The sequence below is a fragment of the Esox lucius genome, chromosome 8, assembly GCF_011004845.1.
Source record: "Esox lucius isolate fEsoLuc1 chromosome 8, fEsoLuc1.pri, whole genome shotgun sequence".
In the NCBI taxonomy this organism is placed as follows: domain Eukaryota; kingdom Metazoa; phylum Chordata; class Actinopteri; order Esociformes; family Esocidae; genus Esox; species Esox lucius.
Window position 1 is genome coordinate 7103688 of NC_047576.1, and position 20758 is coordinate 7124445.

Consider the following 20758-nt stretch of genomic DNA (forward strand, 5'->3'; position numbering starts at 1 on the left):
CTTAAATAAATTGGCACAGATTCTAGAGCCAACTCAAACATGTAATTAACAAATAAAATAAAAACATGTCAGTCTTAATGACGACAGCCATTTTGTCTCACTTGGTTCGTAACCTTTTTGACAGCTCTAATGGTGCTTTTGGAGGACCGGACTTGAACCTGATTGCATTCGACAACATTAATGACTAGGTAAACAGTAAAAACTCAGCACAATCAACACTGGGCTCACTCCTGACCAGTACAATTGTCTGCATTTTATTTATGCTGTTGCATAAAGTACAGTGGGGAGAACAGGTATTTGATACACTGCCGATTTTGCAGATTCAACAGACAACGTACATAACATACTGGCACCAACACTTCATTGACGTGTGCATCAGCTTTTTTAACCGCTTAATTGACAAAAATGCATTACACATTATTGTTAGACGCAATTGACTCAGGGCACTAATAAATGCAGTAGTAATTTCACAGTAAGTTTTTGCATTGACACCTTATTCAACTAAACCTACAGCCTTTAATCTGGATATTTAACACAGTAAATCAAGATGCCATTTTTAAAGGAACCACCAGCAATGGAATTGTTTTATTAATTGCCTTAAAAACAATACACAACATGACTTCAGTCAAACGTTAACCTGTGTTCCCACAGACCATGAAAGATAACAGAATTATCATTATGTTGTTTTTTGGTGGTGATTAATACACGAGTGTCACAGTCAGAATCTGAGAAAGGTTATCTTTTAAAACAGGTCTTCAGAATGTTTGATCACACAGTCTGACTGATCAAAGACAATCTGTCAAACAACAGGTAGTCTCAGCGATGATTAGAAACAATTACAAAATTAAGAAATAATTAGATGAACATGCACTTCAGGAAAATTCTGGACACAATCGACTCAAAGAAAGTGAAAACTATAAACTCCAGGGACTCCATCAAACGGCTCAAAAGGAAAGCTACTGGTCCTTCACACACATTGACCCATGTGACTCCCTGTTCGAGAGAGCAGCGAGGTGGGAAAATCAGAATGGTTAGGCACGGATGCTGTTGTTGTAAAGAGACAGGCCCGTAGATGATAATGGATATGAAAAAAATCCAATAGACGCTGCTTCCTTTTAAGATCTCAGGGATGTTCACAACATCGGTGTGATATATACCAGCTCTCCTTCGAAGTGAGACCAAAGTCACAATTCCAATTTCTCAAACTCTACCGCCACAACCTCATCTACTTCACCAAACCTGGACGATTGCCTTTATTTGACCACATCTGGACGATTGAAATGCCCATTACATTAATTTGTCTGCCCAGTGCCTAATTAAGGCCACACCTTTTCCAGAACTTCTTCTATGAAGAAAAATGCTTTTCACATGGTATTCTATGATGATGATTATTATTATTACTGAACCACCTTGGGCTCAGGAAGCGCCACTGGGTCGCCCCCGGGAACATATCGGGCCGCACCCTCGAACCAGATTCTCTCCACCTCCTCCTTGCCCAGTTCCCAGAGCTGACAAAGATGGCGGATGCCTGTCTTGGCCGTGATCATGAGGTATTCCTTGTTCTCTGGGTGCTGGACCACAGTGTGGCGAGCAACAACCAGGGACTGGCAGAAGCGAGAGAGCACCAGCAGGTAGAGGGAGTCCCTCTCGGCCTGGTTGAGGGGAATAACAGTCTCCCAGCCGGCCAACACGACACCCCCCACGTCCAGGGGTGTAGGGTTCTCGATCATCATGTACATAATGGCTATGGCCAGCTCATACACATAGTACCCACTGCTCATGTCCGCAAAGTCCAGAATGCCAGAGATTCTGTAGCCGGCGGAATCGTCCGGTTGCACCAGGATGTTGTGATCGTTGAAGTCCCCATGGTTAAGACCTGTGCAGACACAAACTTAAAAATTCATGTGAAACACCAAAAGTGCTGTTTAAAAATACATCGCAAATAGAATTCAGGTGAAGGCTGTACATGAAATAGACGGGACGGGCAGAGTGGCTTTAAAAATGATGATGTATAGAGACCGAATTTTGGCGTGGCGCTGAGCAAACGCATCACAGGACTTCCTTGCGTTCTTGCTCCTTCTGGTGACCTATACCAAGTGATCCTTCCCTGTTTCGGCACACTTCCTTCAGGTGAGGTCAAGTGAACGTGACACAGGTGCACAGAAGAGACTTACATTTGCGGAAGCAGCTCAGTCTGGGAAGCACACGGGCCTGGTACTGCTGAATGACCGCCTTGACGATCGGCTGAACTGGATCCCCATCCATTACAGGGAGGTAGGACTCCAGGAGAGGGAGGTTGGACAGATTCCAGATGAACGTCCCCCTGTTAAGAAGATGGAGTTGAGGATGCTTCATCTGTGAAAAGAGACTGGTATCGTCAGGCGTTAGTCAACAACTACTGGTCTCTCAAGACACCTGGCCAGGGGCTGCCAAACGGGGCCCTTGAACGCAGGTTAGCTTCCCCTTTATGACCGCCCCGAGTCAGGCCTTATCAGGGAGAGGATAAAAGAGCCCCAGAAAAGCAGCTCTAGGCAACAGTGGAAGAGAAGAGGGAGAAGCTATATCTTCAAAACATCCACCTTCAGGCCACCAGATAACCACCACCACCACCGTAAAATGCTCTGGATGACTGCATCAGCTAAATGTCTATAATTTAAATCTAAATCATTTGCAACACATTTGAACTGCTCACAATGTTATGTTTGCTTTAAGGAAACACTGATTTCTTGTTTTCTTTAAAGGAGAAATTGGCAAGTTCAGCTTTCTAGGGTCTATAAGGCAGAGTGCTTTTACCTTGTATTTCTTACACCTCTGTTGTATAGGGATGTATGAGAAGCACATATAGTAATTAATCCATAATAGTGAGAAGCTAATTTCGCCTTCAAAATAAACATCTGGAAATAATAGCTTATGTCTCAAATAGAAATACAGCCAACAGCTAGGGAATCATTCAATGCGCTCCTTCAAACTAATGACACTAACTAACACTGAAAGGTGTTATCAATAGTCATATAGACACATTATGAATACCAAAAGTTCTGACATTTTATACCTCAATTATACTGAATGAATATCCTACGAACGTTGCTATGAATGATACTAGAGTACTGAAAGATGTTACGACTGGTTTCATTAATAGTCTATAACTTCCCTACATTAAAGTCTTACCAACCTAAATGTATCCAATGTACAAAGAAAGATTTGCAACTGCTAGCTTACTTGAAAGCACCTTGGGTGAACTAAGTGAAGATAATCATACTTCCTGAAGGACTAAGTCCATCTTGGCAGCCATTTTGCCGACTTCATACAGGATCTGTGGAGAGCAGGGGACTTTGGCGATAGGGGTTCCCGGTAAATAGGTCAGCAGTCTCACCACGTACTTCTGTCTGCCAAATCCGCAGTCTACCAGAAGAAAATATCACATCCGGTATATTTCAAGATACATCTATGTATTCAATATTCCATTTAATCAAACTCATCCGTCTGATCATAATCCACTAGATGGGGATGGGTATTAGCCAAAAATAAATGGATGATCCAATCAGCACCCTCTCAGAAACACGGCAAGGCTTCTGAGCAAAAATAGCACACCCTCAGATGGGGTAAAGGTAATCAAATTGCTCAAGTTTGTTTTGAATAGTTCAAATTTCCCTAATTACTGGCAAAGACGCCTCTATCTGACTGATTTTTGGCTGGACATCTGCAGCACTCAGATGATGGAAGGCAGTTTGGGGTATGAGCTCATCCTGTTGTGTGGTTTTTACGTCAATAACAATAAAATGAAGTATGCCAAGCATCTAGTGGCAGTGCAGGATAAACAAAAAGCTCAGATGCAGATCTTTATCTTTCCATTACTCAGATAAAGTATCTTGACTCAATTACGTTAAAATGCAATGCCAAATGTATACTTTCTGGTTCATTTCATAGCTCTGGTCTACACATATCAGTCCCAATTTCTGCTAAATAGATTAAGCATGAGGGAGAAAAGAGAATCTTAAGACTTAAGGGGTCACTAACATGGACTAGAACCTCAGGAAATATAAACGCAGACCAGCCAGCTATCATGGGCTTCTAGTTCAAGAGTAGGTTGTCTAAGAATGTGTTATTACCCGGGTGGTTTCAAACCTGAATGCTGATTTACTGAAGGAATGTATAAAATAAGTATGAAAAAACAAAAAACACTTTCCCTGTTCTTCTTTGGTAACCTGAGTAGAATGGAAGTGGTGGTATCCAGACACTCCAGGTTGAATCATGCAGACTGCCTTACTTCTTAATTATAAACTGAGTGGTTTACCATACCATACCATCTTCTTCCGCTTATCCGGGGCCGGGTCGCGGGGGCAGCAGTCTAAGCAGGGATGCCCAGACTTCCCTCTCCCCAGACACTTCCTCCAGCTCTTCCGGGGGGACACCGAGGCGTTCCCAGGCCAGCCGGGAGACATAGTCCCTCCAGCGTGTCCTAGGTCTTCCCCGGGGTCTCCTCCCGGTGGGACGGGACCGGAACACCTTCCCAGGAAGGCGTTCCGGAGGCATCCGAAAAAGATGCCCAAGCCACCTCAGCTGACCCCTCTCGATGTGGAGGAGCAGCGGCTCTACTCTGAGCTCCTCCCGGGTGACCGAGCTTCTCACCCTATCCTGTATCCGGGATCTTGTCCTTTCGGTCATGACCCAAAGCTCATGACCATAGGTGAGAGTAGGAACGTAGATTGACTGGTAAATCGAGAGCTTCGCCTTGCGGCTCAGCTCTTTCTTCACCACGACAGACCGATACATCGACTGCATTACTGCAGAAGCTGCACCGATCCGTCTGTCAATCTCCCGTTCCATCCCTCCCTCACTCGTGAACAAGACCCCTAGATACTTAAACTCCTCCACTTGAGGCAGGCACTCTCCACCAACAAACTGAGTGGTTTGAATCCTAAATTCTAATTGGCTGAAAGCTTTGGTATATGAGTCCGTATACCATGGGCATGACATGTCATGCTTTTTACTAATCCAATAATGTTGGTAATTGGTTTATCAAAGCAATAAGACATCTCAGGAGTTTGTCATATATTGCCAAAATACCATGGCTAATGCTGTGGATACTCTGTGATGCATTATAACTATGAACAGCTCTTAGCCATGACATATTGGCCATATTCTACAGACCCTTGTGCCTTTTTGCTTAAATATACCACATCCCCGTTTATCTCGCCCTTATTGCCTAATTACACAATGCATCTGAGTTTAATGTACGACCTGGCCATTATGGACACACCCTGTGAAGCCGCGTTGCGCAGGCTTCATACATACCAATGTCCTCTTGGCTGATGAGCTGTCCTGAGACGGTGGGCAGGGCGGTCTGTGAGGGGAGCCCTCTCTGGAGCAGTAAGGCCATCGCCAGAGTCTGCAGCTCCGCCACAACTGTGTTCTGACTGTCAGTGGAGTTCAAGACCTTCAGGACATATTGGCCACCCTCGCTCACTGAAACACAGAAGTTCTGGTCATCGTAGCTGGGCAGCGGGCTTATCTGGGACGGCGTCAAGCCAAACAGCCTCTTCACTAGCTCAGACACCTGTGCATGGCTGAGGTTCGGTTTGGAGTTGGCGGCTGACATTGATTCTGGAAAGATAGAAAGCAAATAGAAAAGTTTGCAACAGTAAATGAACAAGAATACTAGAGCAAACACTCAACAATAGAGACAACTGGGTCGTGGAAATTATATTTGCTTGCAAAATAAAGCCTTAATTTTCTCACATAACGGACAAACTGAGTGTTTAAATGTTTTGACCTTTTACACTTTATGTCTCTCAAATGTTATGATATCCAACTCATAAGTATTCAGAAGCCAGACCAATGCCATGTTACTGAAATAAAAACAGTACTTTGAAATTGGATGTTTTGCGCCGAACTTCAAGAAAACCTGCTTCAGTCCACAAATTCCCATTTTAGCATTTTAACGGTCCCAAGTGCAATCCCAAAGCCACATGAGTGGCTCAAGAACAAAACTATGAATGTCTTACAGTGACACAGTCAAAACCTCATCCAATGAAAATCTGCGGCACTATTTTAAAATGGCTGTTCATAGGCATCATCAAAACAACCTGAACCAGGAGCAAATACACCAAGAACTAGGACAATAATAACTCTGACACTGTGTGCATAGCTGGCACATACCTACCTCAAAAGGCTTACCGTTGTTCTTGCAGCTTTAATATAAAAAATGTCAACATACCATTTGTAATTCAGTATCACAAGGGAATTGGTCAGGGGGCTGAATTATTTTGCAAGACCATGTTTCTCTGTGATAGTCCAAAAGTTAGGATATGAAATCAGAATCAGGTTTATTTTGTTCAGCTTTTATTTTAAGCTATTTGTATAGATGTTTGCTACAGCCCTCTGATTTTAGGGCACCAAAGAATAGCAAATAATTAATATTATGTCTATATTAATCAGTTACAGTGAACTCTGGATGCATTTGTACAGTGAAAGTCGTTTGGCTATGTATTCCAGCACTTCTACATCCTTCATCAATTATGCGAGTTAAGTTCAGACTGTCAGCTTTCATTTAAGAGTATTCTCAACCATATATCGCCAAGCCCTCTTATGGTGCAAAAACATGTATTTTTTTAGTTTAAGTTTGAATATTCATGGCCAGTGGTTACGTTAGGCCTGGGCTTCCCTAAAGATTTGCTTTCATTGCCAAAGCAAAGTGGAAAATAACTGTTAATAGAAAGATAATTTAAAGTTAATAACGCACCTAAACATTACACACATTTCAAAAGGAAAGACAATTGAAATGTTCAATTATTAGCAATTTACAGTGTTGTAACATTGACTAAATAGTTAAAACATGTATAAGAAAAACACTAACATAAGCTACCGGATCACAATATTGTGTGTGCGCCTCCGGTTGCCCTGTACGTCTCGTGGCAACCGGCCGGCTCTTGTTTACAAAAGCAGCCCTACATGAGCCCCGCACATACAGCTGAAGGTTCAACGAGTTCATGACAGCTAGACAATAACATATCCTTCCATGGAGTCGCGGTACTGAGAATAGAATATGCCATAATGGCCGTGGCAATAACGATGTAATATAACGTAATAACCACTGGAGTCGTTAGGCCTGAGCGTCCGGGGGCTATAGCCTCGGATCTTTTATGAACAGCCCCGGATCTCAAATGGACCAAAAAAATTGCGTGTACGTCGAAATTGTCCGCATGTACATTCAATGGGCGGGAGGGTGGGCTAAGCGCAGAATGTATTGTGATCCTAGCGACGCCTCTGGTAATAACGTGTAGAAAAGGTCGATTAGCCACACTGCAGGTCTACAGAAAGGTTCAAACTTCGAGGTTCAAAAGGTTTATTTGTCATTTGCAATAACAAGTTATGGCAATGAAATGCTTGGTTTTCCTTCTCCCGACAGTGCATTTAAAGGTTAAAAAAGTGACAGTAATAATAATATAAAAATAAGATACACACAATCAATAATTACACTGTACAAAAAACACGCATCAGAACAGACCACAGGTCTAGACGTTGCTAGCGCTCTCTCGCTCAGCCCGCTAGCAGTCTGCTTCCCACAGAGCTGGATGACCGAGTTTAAAGTTCAAGGGTCAATTAACGATTTATTTAGCCTCTAGTAAAAATCTATTAACTACGCAAACTGGATACAGTACTGTTGCTTTAAAACATGAAACTTCTTCATGTACTTACCAGCGAGCGTTACAAAGTAATAAGCGCAGATATTTTAAGGTCTGTGCAGATCTGACCACTAGCTTCTATAACTGAAAAACGACACACCACTACGTGGTGACGTACAAATCAGATACAAGAAGTTTGTTCAAGACCCACAGCATTTTACAACGTTTCAGTCTTATAGGTTGCTGCGCGAACGTCCGTTTGAGGACAAATTCAATCAGTATATTTGGTAGAAGTTGATCACATTGAGAAACCTATAGTTAAGAATATAAGTTAAGAAGAGAGTTGTGTTATTTTGAGAAATGTTTCATTCCACTAATCCTGCTCTCAATAGTTCCAAACAGAGCTGCACTGTCAACCAGTTTGAATGAGTTTAAGCGGGACAGACAGCAGCAGCTATATTTGCAGCAATTATAGGTAAATATTGACGCATAATGTACATTGATTATTATGTTTACGCTAACATTAAATGCATACAATCTACTTTTTTGGGGGGGGAGAGTGACGGAAACAGCATTAATACGTTTTTGTGTTTATATGATTACTGAGTGAATTAACTTTGTTCCTGTTAATGGGATTGATTTCAGTATGGCCAATGAACCCATTCGTCCTTCCTTAATCATAGACTAAACCATGTATCAGAAAACACACACACACACAAAAATGAATAATACATATACAACTAACCCTAACCCATAATATATAAATTGTGTATATATATGTATGTATGTATGTATGTATATGTATATATATATATATATATATATATATATATACATTTACATATATAAAGTCCAGAGCACCTGCTGTCATTTTCCTGCATATCCAGGTCTCTTGGCCTATTTTCTATGTCGGAGGTACATCTTTTTGCCCCAAATCTTCAATGACAGCCACTTCTGACCAGACTTCTCCAGACAATAGATGGGTGTACCAGGGTTCAACTGTTTTCTGCAGCTCTGACCTGATGGCACTGCTAAACATCTTCCGAAAACAAGGGATGATGCTGTTTGTGGCATAATGTGTCTTTCATCTGCTGTAGCAAGTTTTTCTTTGGATGATCACTACGGTCCTCAACATTGTCAGTTAATTTGTGCTTCTTTAAAAGAGCTTGGACAGCACATCTGAAAACGGCTGTCTGCCTTTTTATTAGTGCTCAGTATTACTTTTGACAGTTAATGGTCTTATCCAATGTTGTTAGCCGAGTTTGGCTGTTCCTCACCCAGTTGTACTAGTGTTTTGTTAATGTTCATATTACTGTATATTGTGTTTATATTGACAAATCATAATTTGATCCTTTTGAAAACATCTATTATCTTCCAATAAACATTAACTGAAACTGGCTACATAAAACAAAACTACTGACTAGATTCATGAGAGGGGGCGGAAAATGTGTTTAATAGTCAAAATTACAATAATTTCATCAACTTACCAGCAAGCGTACTTCGGAAGCTCCTAATATTAATGGTCTTCAGTGCTGGAACAATCAGTGTTTGGAACTATTGGCTGCTCCACGACACGTGTTACTTCCGCATTCCAAAGTTCCTATGGCGGTCTATGGGAGTGTCGCCACTCCCTTTTTCAACGGCTCTGGCTTGGCCTACTTCATTCCGTGTTATAATACGGCTCATTGTGGCTTTTCCATTTGACATTTATAGATACATAGAAACCAAGCTGAGACACACTAGGTCTCTTTTGCAGTTGTTTTACAGCAATAATGAAAACTTATACAAATGAACAGATATTGAATACACTCACTTTAAGAAAATCAATCACTGTGAACAAAAAAAGGTCATCTATAAAAACATTTGAAAAGCCTTATGGGCACCAGGCTTATACCACCAAGCTTATCTTTTTAATTTGCTTGACATTCCATGGGCATAGTAGTTTTACCACTCAGAATAAGCCTGCTGTGTCTCTAGGACAAGCCGGTCTTGAGACTGTGTTAACTGCTTTTTATTTTCAACTTATTTTTGAGGTAAAATAGTTTCTGCAGTACATCTAAATTAAGGGTATAAAATATGATGAGCGTGAAAGTTTAGCCCATTAATACAATTCAAAGGGTTGTGAGGGATCCAGCATTTTCAAAACTGTCGCTGAGGCAGATTTATTCAATGCCTCTGAAAGTATTCAGACCCCTTCACATTCTCCACATTTTGCTGTAACATACTTAATTTATAATTCACCTGAAATGTGTGAATACGATTTGTATTTGTTTAGAACTATCTGGTTGAAACTGTTGACCATCAGTGGTTTCCTTGTATGGCTCAGGTGTGACCCAGGTAACATTGTATGACTAATGTTACTTGATACCAGGCTGTTGTTCAAAGCAGCACATTGTATAACCAGCGTTCGAGTTCCCCAATAAAGGCTAAACTCTGTAACTGCTATGCTGTGTTTCAACCCAGGTGTGGGTGGATGAGTAACATGGGAACCACACTAACATGTCACAGGCAGTTAATTCCTCGATTGAAAAGAGGAAACACCAGAGACTGTATGCACACAATGGACACTTCATTTTTATAGATTCACTGATGGGTCTGATAAACTAGCAGCTCACACAGATAAATATTTAGGGGCATACGCAAGAGAATGGGTGCCCTGCAGAGCCACTGTACTGCTGTGTTCGTGTGTGTGTGCGTGTGTGTGTGTGTGTTTATCTTGGTAATTCTCTCAGGTTACACAGGAAACTGTCTGTTTGGCCTGAGCCCGAGGATCTGTGGCCACGCTTCCACCCGGGCCGTTCCTGGCTGCCTGTCACAAGACATTCTTCCCAACTAAACAGATGCAAAGAGAAAATGTCAACCGGTCAAGTACCTCAGCGTCCACCACTGTTCTCTATCAGTCCTATATCTGTCCAATATCATTCCATTATCTGTCCTTTATCAGTCAGACGAATGGGAGCCAGTGACTCAGAGTTGTACTTCATTTCCCAACACCCCTGTCTCTATCTCCTCTTTCCTTTCTCTCTTCTATCCTTCACCTTCCTCTCTACCCTCACAATCTTCCCTTCCTTCTATTTCCCCCTCTCTCTTTCCATCTGCTCCTGCTCCGTCTCCCTCTCTTTTGCAAGACTCATTGCAAAAGCAAGTGGCAAAAGGAGCAATTTAATAACAATTATTATTAACGATTATAAAAGATTGAGAACTGAAATTCTAAACGAGAAGCAAATTTAAGTGTATTTTTTAGCTATGGACAGTGTACGAGTGGATTGAAAATGTGCAAATATTCAAATTATACAGGACAAGGGAAAATATATAAACAGATACGTGTTGGTTGTTTTACAACATGATGGTACCAGCTCACAAATGTTACTGCTGTGATGGCACTCTGCAGTATATCACCGAACAGCAATTATAACCTTGCATTAAAGTGGGTTGGGCAATTTTACTAAATGGTTATTGGATCGCATCCCAGAGTCGATGAGGTGAAAAATCAGTTGTCAGCCCTTGAGCAGGACAGTTTTCCCTAATGTCTCAATAAGGACTGTTAATATCTGCTCTCCTGGCTGAGATCCCACTCTCTTCGTTTTCTCAGGGAAAGAAGGATATTTATTAAAAATCAAATATAGGCCCACACACAACTGTTAAAATTATTCTGGGAGTTTCACTCTGTCTCTCCTCCCTATATGCTGCCGCAGAACAATGTCTTTAGATTGCCAGACCCCTCCTCCCAACCCCTCCTCACAACCTCCCCTCACAACCTCCCCTCACAACCTCCCCTCACAACCTGCCATCCCAACCTCTCCTCACAACCTCCCTTCCCAACCTCTCCTCACAAACCACCCCTCAGAACATCTCCTCCCAAGCTCCCCTCACAACCTCCCCTCATAACATCTCCTCCCAAACTCCCCGCACAACATCCCCTCCCAACCTCCCCTCACAACCTGCCATCCCAACCTCTCCTCACAACCTCCCATCCCAACCTCTCCTCACAAACTCCCCTCATAACATCTCCTCCCAAGCTCCCCTCACAACCTCCCCTCCCAAACTCCCCTCACAACCTCCCCTCCCAAACTCCCCTCACAACATCTCCTCCCAAACTCCCCTTACAACATCTCCTCCCAAACTCCCCTCACAACATCTCCTCCCAAACTCCCCTCACAACATCCCCTCCCAACCTCTCCAAATGAGTAAATGTGAGTGGAGTTTGGAGACATGACAGCCTCTGCTTAGGGGTTTCCGCTAATGGCATCATCCAGCTCACCGGTGGTTGTGAAATGGATCAAACTCAATATGAAAATCGGTCTAATGAATATTAAAGTACATATTATACATATTTAGAAACGTTTTTTCCTTTCTTATGTTTTAACTCGCTTATTTGTGTTTTAATCCTGGAAAAATTTTTGTGTTTGTTTATGTATTTGTTTCATGGTTCAGGATAATCTACATTTCAATGTGACTAAGGACCTTAAAGGGGCAATCTGGATGAGCTATCATGAATGCTCAGTCCTTGCATCCACAGCTTTGTCTATCCATTTCAAAGTGCTTACATTACAAACAGGATCTCTCCGGGAACACGTTTACAGTATGCTGATCAGCTCACGCCTTTTGTCCCAGACACATTCTACCTATCACCAGAACGACGCAGCGTTCCCACCTCGTTCACTCTGTGAACTTCAGGTCTGTGTTCAGTTCCAGAACTACAACGGGATGCCCTCTCCCAACTGAATGTGTCCGGCTACTGACCAACAACAACCCTCAGGACATAGAGATAGGTAGACACCTTTAAGACTCCCTTTCCAACTGAAGCGCCGCAAGGACATGTGTTCTCACCCCTAATCTATTCACACCAACGGCTGTACCTCTAACAATGAATCTGTTCAGCTGCGCAAGTCACCCTGGTCAGTCTCATCAGAGGCGCGTCCATTTCACAAGCAGGGGTCAGCCCGTTTGTCTTGCCATGTAGTCAAAACAAGCTGTAACGTCACACAGACAAAGGTGGTGGTTGACTCAGGGGAGACGTCCTCCTGGGTCCCCTCCGTCAGACTGAGTTCTCAGCCGTTAGTTTGGCTAAATCATAAAAATTCCTCGGGGTTGCCACCTCTCACACAATCTCAGGCAAACCTGCAGATGTACCACCTGCGAATGCTGAAGAAAAGAATTACATTTTCAAATTAATCCTGATCACACAGTGGCATTAGACTTCATCCTCACTTCCTCCTTCTGGTCTGCGTCCGACTGCTCCAGGAGTAAAACAGCAACAGATTGCAAAACGGTCTCCGAAGATGTACCACCTGCGAATGCTGAAGAAAAGAATTACATTTTCAAATTAATCCTGATCACACAGTGGCATTAGACTTCATCCTCACTTCCTCCTTCTGGTCTGCGTCCGACTGCTCCAGGAGTAAAACGGCAACAGATTGCAAAACGGTCTCCGAAGATGTACCACCTGCGAATGCTGAAGAAAAGAATTACATCTCCAAATGAATCCAGATCACGCAGTGGCATTAGACTTCATCCTCACTTCCTCCTTCTGGTCTGCGTCCGACTGCTCCAGGAGTAAACTGCAACAGATTGCAAAACGGGCTCCGAAGTTTTTGCGTCATCGAGGTCCTACGTGAGTACAGGGCAGGGGAGCCTTCAAGCAAGATCACCGCAGACCCGTTCCATAGGGGTAGAAGAAACCCACTTTATCACCATTGTCTCTGAGGATTATTTTGTACTTACTAAGGAACTCTTGCCACCCCCTTAGTTTTCAAAGCCTGTGTTAATTTGATTGGTCAGTAACTCAGTTTGAATTAATAAATCTCCCAGATTGTTGTGGAAGGGCTCATTGGGTCTCTATGTTCCTGTTCGATAATTGTGACTTGCTCTGTTCTTCTCTCAATGGAAAAGTCTGTGTGATTCATTTGGCCTTGAGGGGCTGGTGTTTGTTCATGCCTTGTAACACAATCTTAATATCTTGTTAATATTAGCATCACCTTATATTTTAAGCCCTGTGCCTTGTTTAATGGGATTTTCTTGATAATGTGTAAGAAATTAATTTGCCGGAACAAATTGTCCCCTCAGGCGATGGGCCTGTTACCAGTCATCTGTCAAATAGAGACTAATAAGACCATGATAACCAAATCCAGACACAAACTGTCAACTAAACAATTGCACCTACTTCAAACTCTGCTCATCTCCCAGAATCTATATACATTACAGTGAAACTGTATATGTATACATCAGCGTAAATACATGAGCATTATATACTAACTGTTCATCCATAATTGTTATGCTCACTACTTTTTGTATGAACTTTTACAGCTGCACAATCGAGAGCATTCTGACAAACTGCGCCACAGTGTGGTTTAGCGCTTGCTCAGTAATCGAGCTGTAATAGCGGATGCTCCAATAGTATGGCCCTGCATACTATTGGTGAAAACCGCCTGGCACATCACTGGTGCACATATTCCTGCCATTGCAGACCTCCAGGACAAGCGTTGGACACTTCACACCCATGGCACAAACTGTTTGCCCTCCTACCATCAGGCAGGTGGTACAGGTCTCTTTGTTCACGCACCAGCAGGCTCAGGAACAGTTCCAATCCAATGTAACCCTGTTGAACTCTGTGACCCATCACTAACCATACCGCCCCACCCACCGCTTAGTACCGCCTCTCAGGGACCTTGTTGCACTACTCCCTTGTACTACTGGACTCTGACACTGCCTTGCAAAGTCTGATAATGGAAGTTTCTCCGTTGTTGCAGGTACGTGTCTACCTCAGGAACCTCACCGCTGCCATCCCTGCATTTCAGTTGCAAATGCACCTTCATTCAATATGTCTCTTTACACATTAAGAATTGTGCTAGCATTTGTTTATTTTATTTGAATTTCTTACAGTTGTTACACACACGTCAAGGACCTTAGTGCTGCTATCACTGCATACCAATTGCTCATGCTACCCACTACATTATTCATTTATTTGCCTCATTGCACATCCAGAATGCCATTTAGAAATTGCCATTTGTACCCGAACAAATATTATCCCACTTGTAACATACACTATAATACCTGTAAACTTTCTGCCCTCCTCTATTTACCTTAATTACACATTTAGTATTGGCATTTGCACTGCATTTGCCTTCATTGCACATTTGCACATTCCACATGTAATATACATATACTTAATACTTGGAAAAATACAGTTGTGTTCAAAAGTTTGTTTACCCTGGAAGAATTGGGAATATACAGTATCTCACAAAAGTGAGTAAACCCCTGACTTTTTATAAAATATTTGATTATATCTTTCCATGTGACAACACCCAATTTGGACATTTTCACTCTTTTCTTGCTAGCGGTTTAGACATTAATGGCTGTGTGTTGTGTTATTTTGAGGGGACAGCAAATGTACACTGTTATACAAGCTGTACACTCACTACTTTCCATTGTAGCAAAGTGTCATTTCTTCACATGAAAAGATATAATCAAATATTTACAAAAATGTGAGGGGTGTGCTCACTTTTGTGAGATACTGTAGGTACCATTTCTAAAGAAAACATGAGTGAGCAGGCAAAGCACGTGTCTTTTACTTCTCATGGGATTCACATTGAACTGTAGGTCATAACAGAATGGCACAATCATTAAACAAAACATGGCAACAAAGACAAAAATGAACTGACCCCTGTTCAAATGTCTGCATACCCTTAGTTCTTAATACTGTGTATTGCCCCCTTTAGCATCAATGACAGTGTGCAGGCTTTGGTAATAGTTGTCTATGTGGCCCCAAATTCTTGCAGGTGGTATAGATGCTCATTCGACTTGGCAAAAGGCTTCCTGGTCATGCAAAGTCTTTGGTTGTCTTGCATGAACTGTACGTTTGAGATCTCCCCAGAGTGTCTCAATGTTATTAAGGTCAGGAGACTGTGATGGCCACTCCAGAACCTTCACTTTATTCTGCTGTAACCACTGGAGGGTCAACTTGGCCTTGTGCTTAGGGTCATTTCTGTGCTGGAAAGTCCAAGAGCATCCCATGTGCAGCTTTCGTGCAGAGGAATACAAATTGTCTGCCATTATTTTCTGAAAACATGCTGCATTTATCTTGCCATCAATCAAGATTCCCCGTGCCTTTAGAGCTCACGCACCCCCAAAACATCAGCGAGCCACCACCATGCTTCACAGAGATGGTATTCTGTTCACTATAGGCCTTGTTGATTCCTCTCCAAACATAGCGCTTATGGTTGTGACCATAAAGCTCTATTTTGGTCTCGTCATTCCAAAATACAGTGTGCCAGAAGCTGCGAGGCATGTCAAGGTATTGTTGGGGATATTGTAACCAGGCTTTTTTGTGGCATTGGCGCAGTAAAGGGTTCTTTCTGGCAACTCAACTATGCAGCAATTTTTTTTTTCAAGTATCGTCGTATTGTGCTCCTTGAAACAACCACACTGTCTTTTTCCAGAGAAGCCTGTATTTCTCCTGACGTTCCTGTGTTCTTTGTACCCCGAACAATTCTTCTGGCAGTTTTGGCTTAAATCTTTCTTGATCTACCTGACATTGACTTGGTATCAAGAGATCCCAGAACTTCCTACTTCTTAATAAGTGATTGAACAGTAATGACTGGCATTTGCAAGGCTTTGGATATCTTTTTATATCCTTTTCAATAACTTTATTAAGTTCCATTACCTTGTTAGGCAGGTCTTTTGACAGTTATTTTCTGCTCCCCATGGCTCAGTATCTTGTCTGCTCAGTGCATCCACGTTAGAGCTAACAAATTCATTGACTATTTAAACACAGGCACTAACTGCAATTTAAAAAGCCACAGGTGTGGGAAATTCACTTTTAATTACCATTTTCACCTGTGTGTGTCACCTTGTATGTCTGTGACAAGGACAAACATTCAAGGGTATGTAAACTTTTGATCAGGGTCATTTGGGCGATTTCTTTTATCATTATGATTTAAAAAGGAGCCAAACATATTTGATAATAAATGGCTTCATATGATCACTATCCTTAAATTAAAGACAGTTTAGTGATCATCTGAAGCCATTTATTATCACATATGTTTGGCTCCTTTTTAAATCACTTTAAATCACTACATTTTCTGCCCTCTTCTATTTGCACTTCTGGCTAGAAGCTAATTGCATTTTGTTGTACAGTACTTACACTGTTCACTGACAATAATAGTGAATCTAATCTAATCAAAATATTGTTGTATTTCAACTCTGCAAACAATTTGTGTAGTTTGTACCTGTATATGTGTTAATCTCTAGAGAAGTACCAAAACATTCCTAGTTTCAATTTCTATCAGAGCAGAGAACTGCCTTCTTGAAACAATCAGGTAGTCTTAGTGTACAGATTATTCATTACACCCCTAGTATGCTGAACATGCAGTATATGTTACAAAATGTATTTAAAATAAGTTTCTGACATTTGAATAATTATGTACCATAACATTGTATTGTTTATAAATGTTTCATAACTAGTACCGTTGGGTCTTTCTATGTACACTAGGCCAAAATCTAACTAAGTGGTTTTTAAAATAGGTGTTATAAGCGCTAATATTCTGGTATATGTTAGCACAATTAAGTGTAATTTTCTGTTCGGGAAGGCCAAAGAGGAGATACTTGCAATAATCAAGCCTGCTAATCATAAAAGCTTGCATTAGTCTTCCATTGTTGACCTGGCAGGGAAACTGACATACTTAATATTTCTTAAGAGATTAAAAGTGGATTATGTCTCTTTTCAGAATTGAACCTGAAAATGAAGGTCAGTGTCTAAATCAGTAGTCTGGTGGGTGGAATCTGAATGCTGCTAACACAAAGGTACAGTTCACATTTTTATTTATAATAATTCTTCATATTACCATACTGAAGACACCAAAAAAAATTTGAACACTGGCAAACCCTTTACACCCAACCACCTCATTCAGAGTGATAGTTTTATTTGATTGATTGTGGTATAACTGGAATATTTTAACGATTGCAGATACAGAGCATTAACACGAAATAACATGATTTAGATTTCTCACAATGTATCATATAACTGGAACTTATTTCCAGTGTCAGGGGTAATTTATCATTTTATGTCTCTATAGTTGGAGTCGTATCAATGTGAGGACCTTAGAGACACATTTGGTGGTGGTGGGGGCTCAGTTCTGAGCTCAGCTGGAGATAACAACTCTGCTTGGGCACTGAACACGTGTGTGTGTGCTGTAGCTATTAGCAAGCTGTGTGAGCAGTATGTGCCTCTGTTTCAAGTCGATGCATGCGGACAGTACTAAAGGTCTCCGCACTCAGACCCCGGATCTTTCTCTCCAGGCTGTAGAGTGGCCAACAGTGGGAAGATCCACTTAAGCTGTACCACCAATGGCGCAGAGATGAGTGACATGAGCGAAAAGCCACAAGAGGCCAAGATTAACTATAACTCCCTTGGCCACTGTAAATGCTACACACGAACCGAGGGGAGGAGCAAGCAGTAAGCACATGAAAGCATTTTAAAACACAGTAAAAAACTAAAAAGTAGAAGGAATTTGAGCGGTAGATGTGTAGATGCAAGTACTGGACATTGAAGTGAATTCATAATGGTGATCTGAAACATGAAAATTTGCAATGTTCATTGATATGTGTTCCAACAGTTAACTAATAATTAGTTAATATGCTTATTAACACATGCACATATAATCAAGGCTTTATAGATGCATAAATAAGTTGTCAATCCATGTCAATTAATGCATTTAATAATGATTATTACTGTATCAATCAATCAATCAATCAAATTTATTTATAAAGCCCTTTTTACAACAGCAGTTGTCACAAAGTGCTTTACAGAGACACCCGACCTTAAACCCCAAGGAGCAAACAACAGTAGTGTTGAATTTCAGTGGCTAGGAAAAACTCCCTAAGAAGGCCGTATTTTAGGAAGAAACCTAGAGAGGACCAAGGCTCAGAGGGGTGACCAGTCCTCTTCTGGCTGTGCCGGGTGAGATATTAAGAGTCCAATTGGAATAATAAATAAATTTATCTGGGCTAAATCCAGAGTCTATTTGATTTTAGACTAGGTCAGAAGTATGACCAGGTGGACAAGGACAGGGACAGCAACGGGCCCCCCAAACCAGGTAATCCGCAGGTGTGGACCAGGACCTCATCTCGTTCTAAAATTTAAAACTGGAGGAAACTGTATCCTTATTGTAAAGTGTTACCAATTTGCTCAACATACAAATCTTTTGTGTTCATGACCATAATTTCTTTGTTGTTTACCTGGAAAAGTTTCACTTGAGAACAGCGCATTTAAATGGCTTTATACACCGATCAGCCATAACATTATGACCACCAGCCTAACATTGTGTAGGTCCCCTTTTTGCCGCCAAAACAGCCCTGACCCATCGAGGCATGGACTCCATTAGACCTCTGAAAGTGTGCTGTGCTATATGGCTCCAAGACGTTAGCAGCATATCTTTTAAGTCCTGTAAGTTGCGAGGTGGGGCCTCTACGGATTGGACCTGTTTGTCCAGCACATCCCACAGATGCTTGATTTGATTCAGATCTGGGGAATTTGGAGGCCAAGTCAAGATCTTGAACTCATTGTGTTCCTCAAACCATTCCTAAACCATTTTTGCTTTGTGGCAGGGGCCAATGCTGAAGGGGCCAATGGCATCAGGGAATACCGTTGCCATGAAAGGGTGCACATGGTCTGCAACAATGATCAGGTAGGTAACATCCACATGAATGTCAGGAACCAATGTTTCCCAGCAGAACATTGCACAAAGCTTCACACTGCCTCCGCTGGCTTGCCTTCTTCCCATAGTGCATCCTGGTGCCATGTGTTCTCCAGGTAAGCGATGCACACACACCCGGGCATCCACGTGATGTAAAAGGAAACGTGATTCATCAGACCAGGCCACCTACTTCCATTGCTCCGTGGTCCAGTTCTGATGCTCACGTGCCAATTGTAGCGATGCACTGTGTGTTCTGACACCTTTCTACCAATACCAATTTAAAATTTTCAGCAATTTGAGCTACAGTAGCTCGTCTGTTGGATCAGACCACATGGGCCAGCCTTCGCTACCCACATGCATCAATGAGCCTTGGCCACCCATGACCCTGTTGCCGGTTCACAGCTTTTCCTTACTTGGTCCACTTTTGATAGGTACTGACCACTGCTGACCGGGAACACCCCACAAGGGCTGCAGTTTTGTAGATGCTCTGACCCAGTCGTCTAGCCATCACAATTTGGTCCTTGTCAAAGTCGCTCAGATCCTTATGCTTGCCCATTTTTGCTGCTTCTAACACATCAACTTTGAAGACAGAATGTTCACTTGCTGCCTAATATATATATATATATATATATATATATATATATATATATATATATATATATATATATATATATATACCACTGACAGGTGTCATGATAATGAGATTATCAGTGTTATTCACTTCATCTGTCAGTGGACATAATGTCACTCATCTGTTAGAGCAGTTTAAGAGCGTCCATTGCTCTTGGCCTGATGACTGGATGAACTCTCTTGCCTAGGGTAGTTTGAAATTATGTGAGAAGTGAGAAGAAATCCCCACTGCAGTTTTAACATCCATGCAGGAAAACTACCTTGATCACTGTTTGTGCACAGTCCTTTTCAATACACGGGAATACATTTCGATATTTTATAGCCCCTCGTGAATTCACTTCAGAGCAGATGGTGTTGACAAAACGTTGTTAAACTGCCTATCTGTGCATTTTGCCAAGTGCACACAGTTGAACGTCTACATATGGGAAAAAGCTCATAGGATCTTTGGTTTGACAGATTGAAAGTACCGGCCGTTAGTCCATCTTTTTAAGGCTAGTGTCATGATGATGGAGAATAACTGCCCATGGAAGGTTTCCTGTGCATTTCACAGACAGACACGTACTTTTTTAACTAGCTAAATATTTCAGATATAACATGTTACTCCTTAAGGATTGCTGTGTGTGACTGTGGACAGCACGGAGCTACTCCATCTCAATTTGTCTATCCTAGTACACTGCTTTATTCTCTCAGTTAAGAAATTAGTAAGGACTTACATCTGCTGTGCGTAATAATGCTTCATAGTGTTGCAGACATTCTACTAGTCTCCAAGTAATGACAACAAAGAATGAATAATAACAAAATAATATATAT

At 41.8% G+C, this 20758-nt stretch overlaps 1 protein-coding gene across 3 annotated transcripts; it reads right to left on the bottom strand.

Annotated features, from left to right (window-relative positions):
• Positions 1–191: 191 nt before the first annotated feature.
• On the bottom strand, positions 192–9197 carry hykk.2 (hydroxylysine kinase, tandem duplicate 2). Of its 3 annotated transcripts, none has more exons than XM_010895978.3 (5): positions 9113–9197; positions 5296–5604; positions 3260–3402; positions 2175–2355; positions 192–1876 (listed from the first exon to the last, which is right to left on the bottom strand). In XM_010895978.3, the coding sequence occupies exons 2-5, from the start codon at positions 5597–5599 to the stop codon at positions 1398–1400; spliced, it is 1107 nt and encodes a 368-aa protein (XP_010894280.2). In that variant the 5' UTR covers positions 5600–5604; positions 9113–9197; the 3' UTR covers positions 192–1397. The 3 variants fall into 3 exon arrangements, with proteins under 3 accessions (XP_010894280.2, XP_010894279.2, XP_019904329.2); XM_010895977.3 differs by lacking the exon at positions 9113–9197 and adding an exon at positions 7699–7789; XM_020048770.2 differs by lacking the exon at positions 9113–9197 and adding an exon at positions 6164–6375.
• Between the last annotated feature and the right edge of the window lie 11561 nt (positions 9198–20758).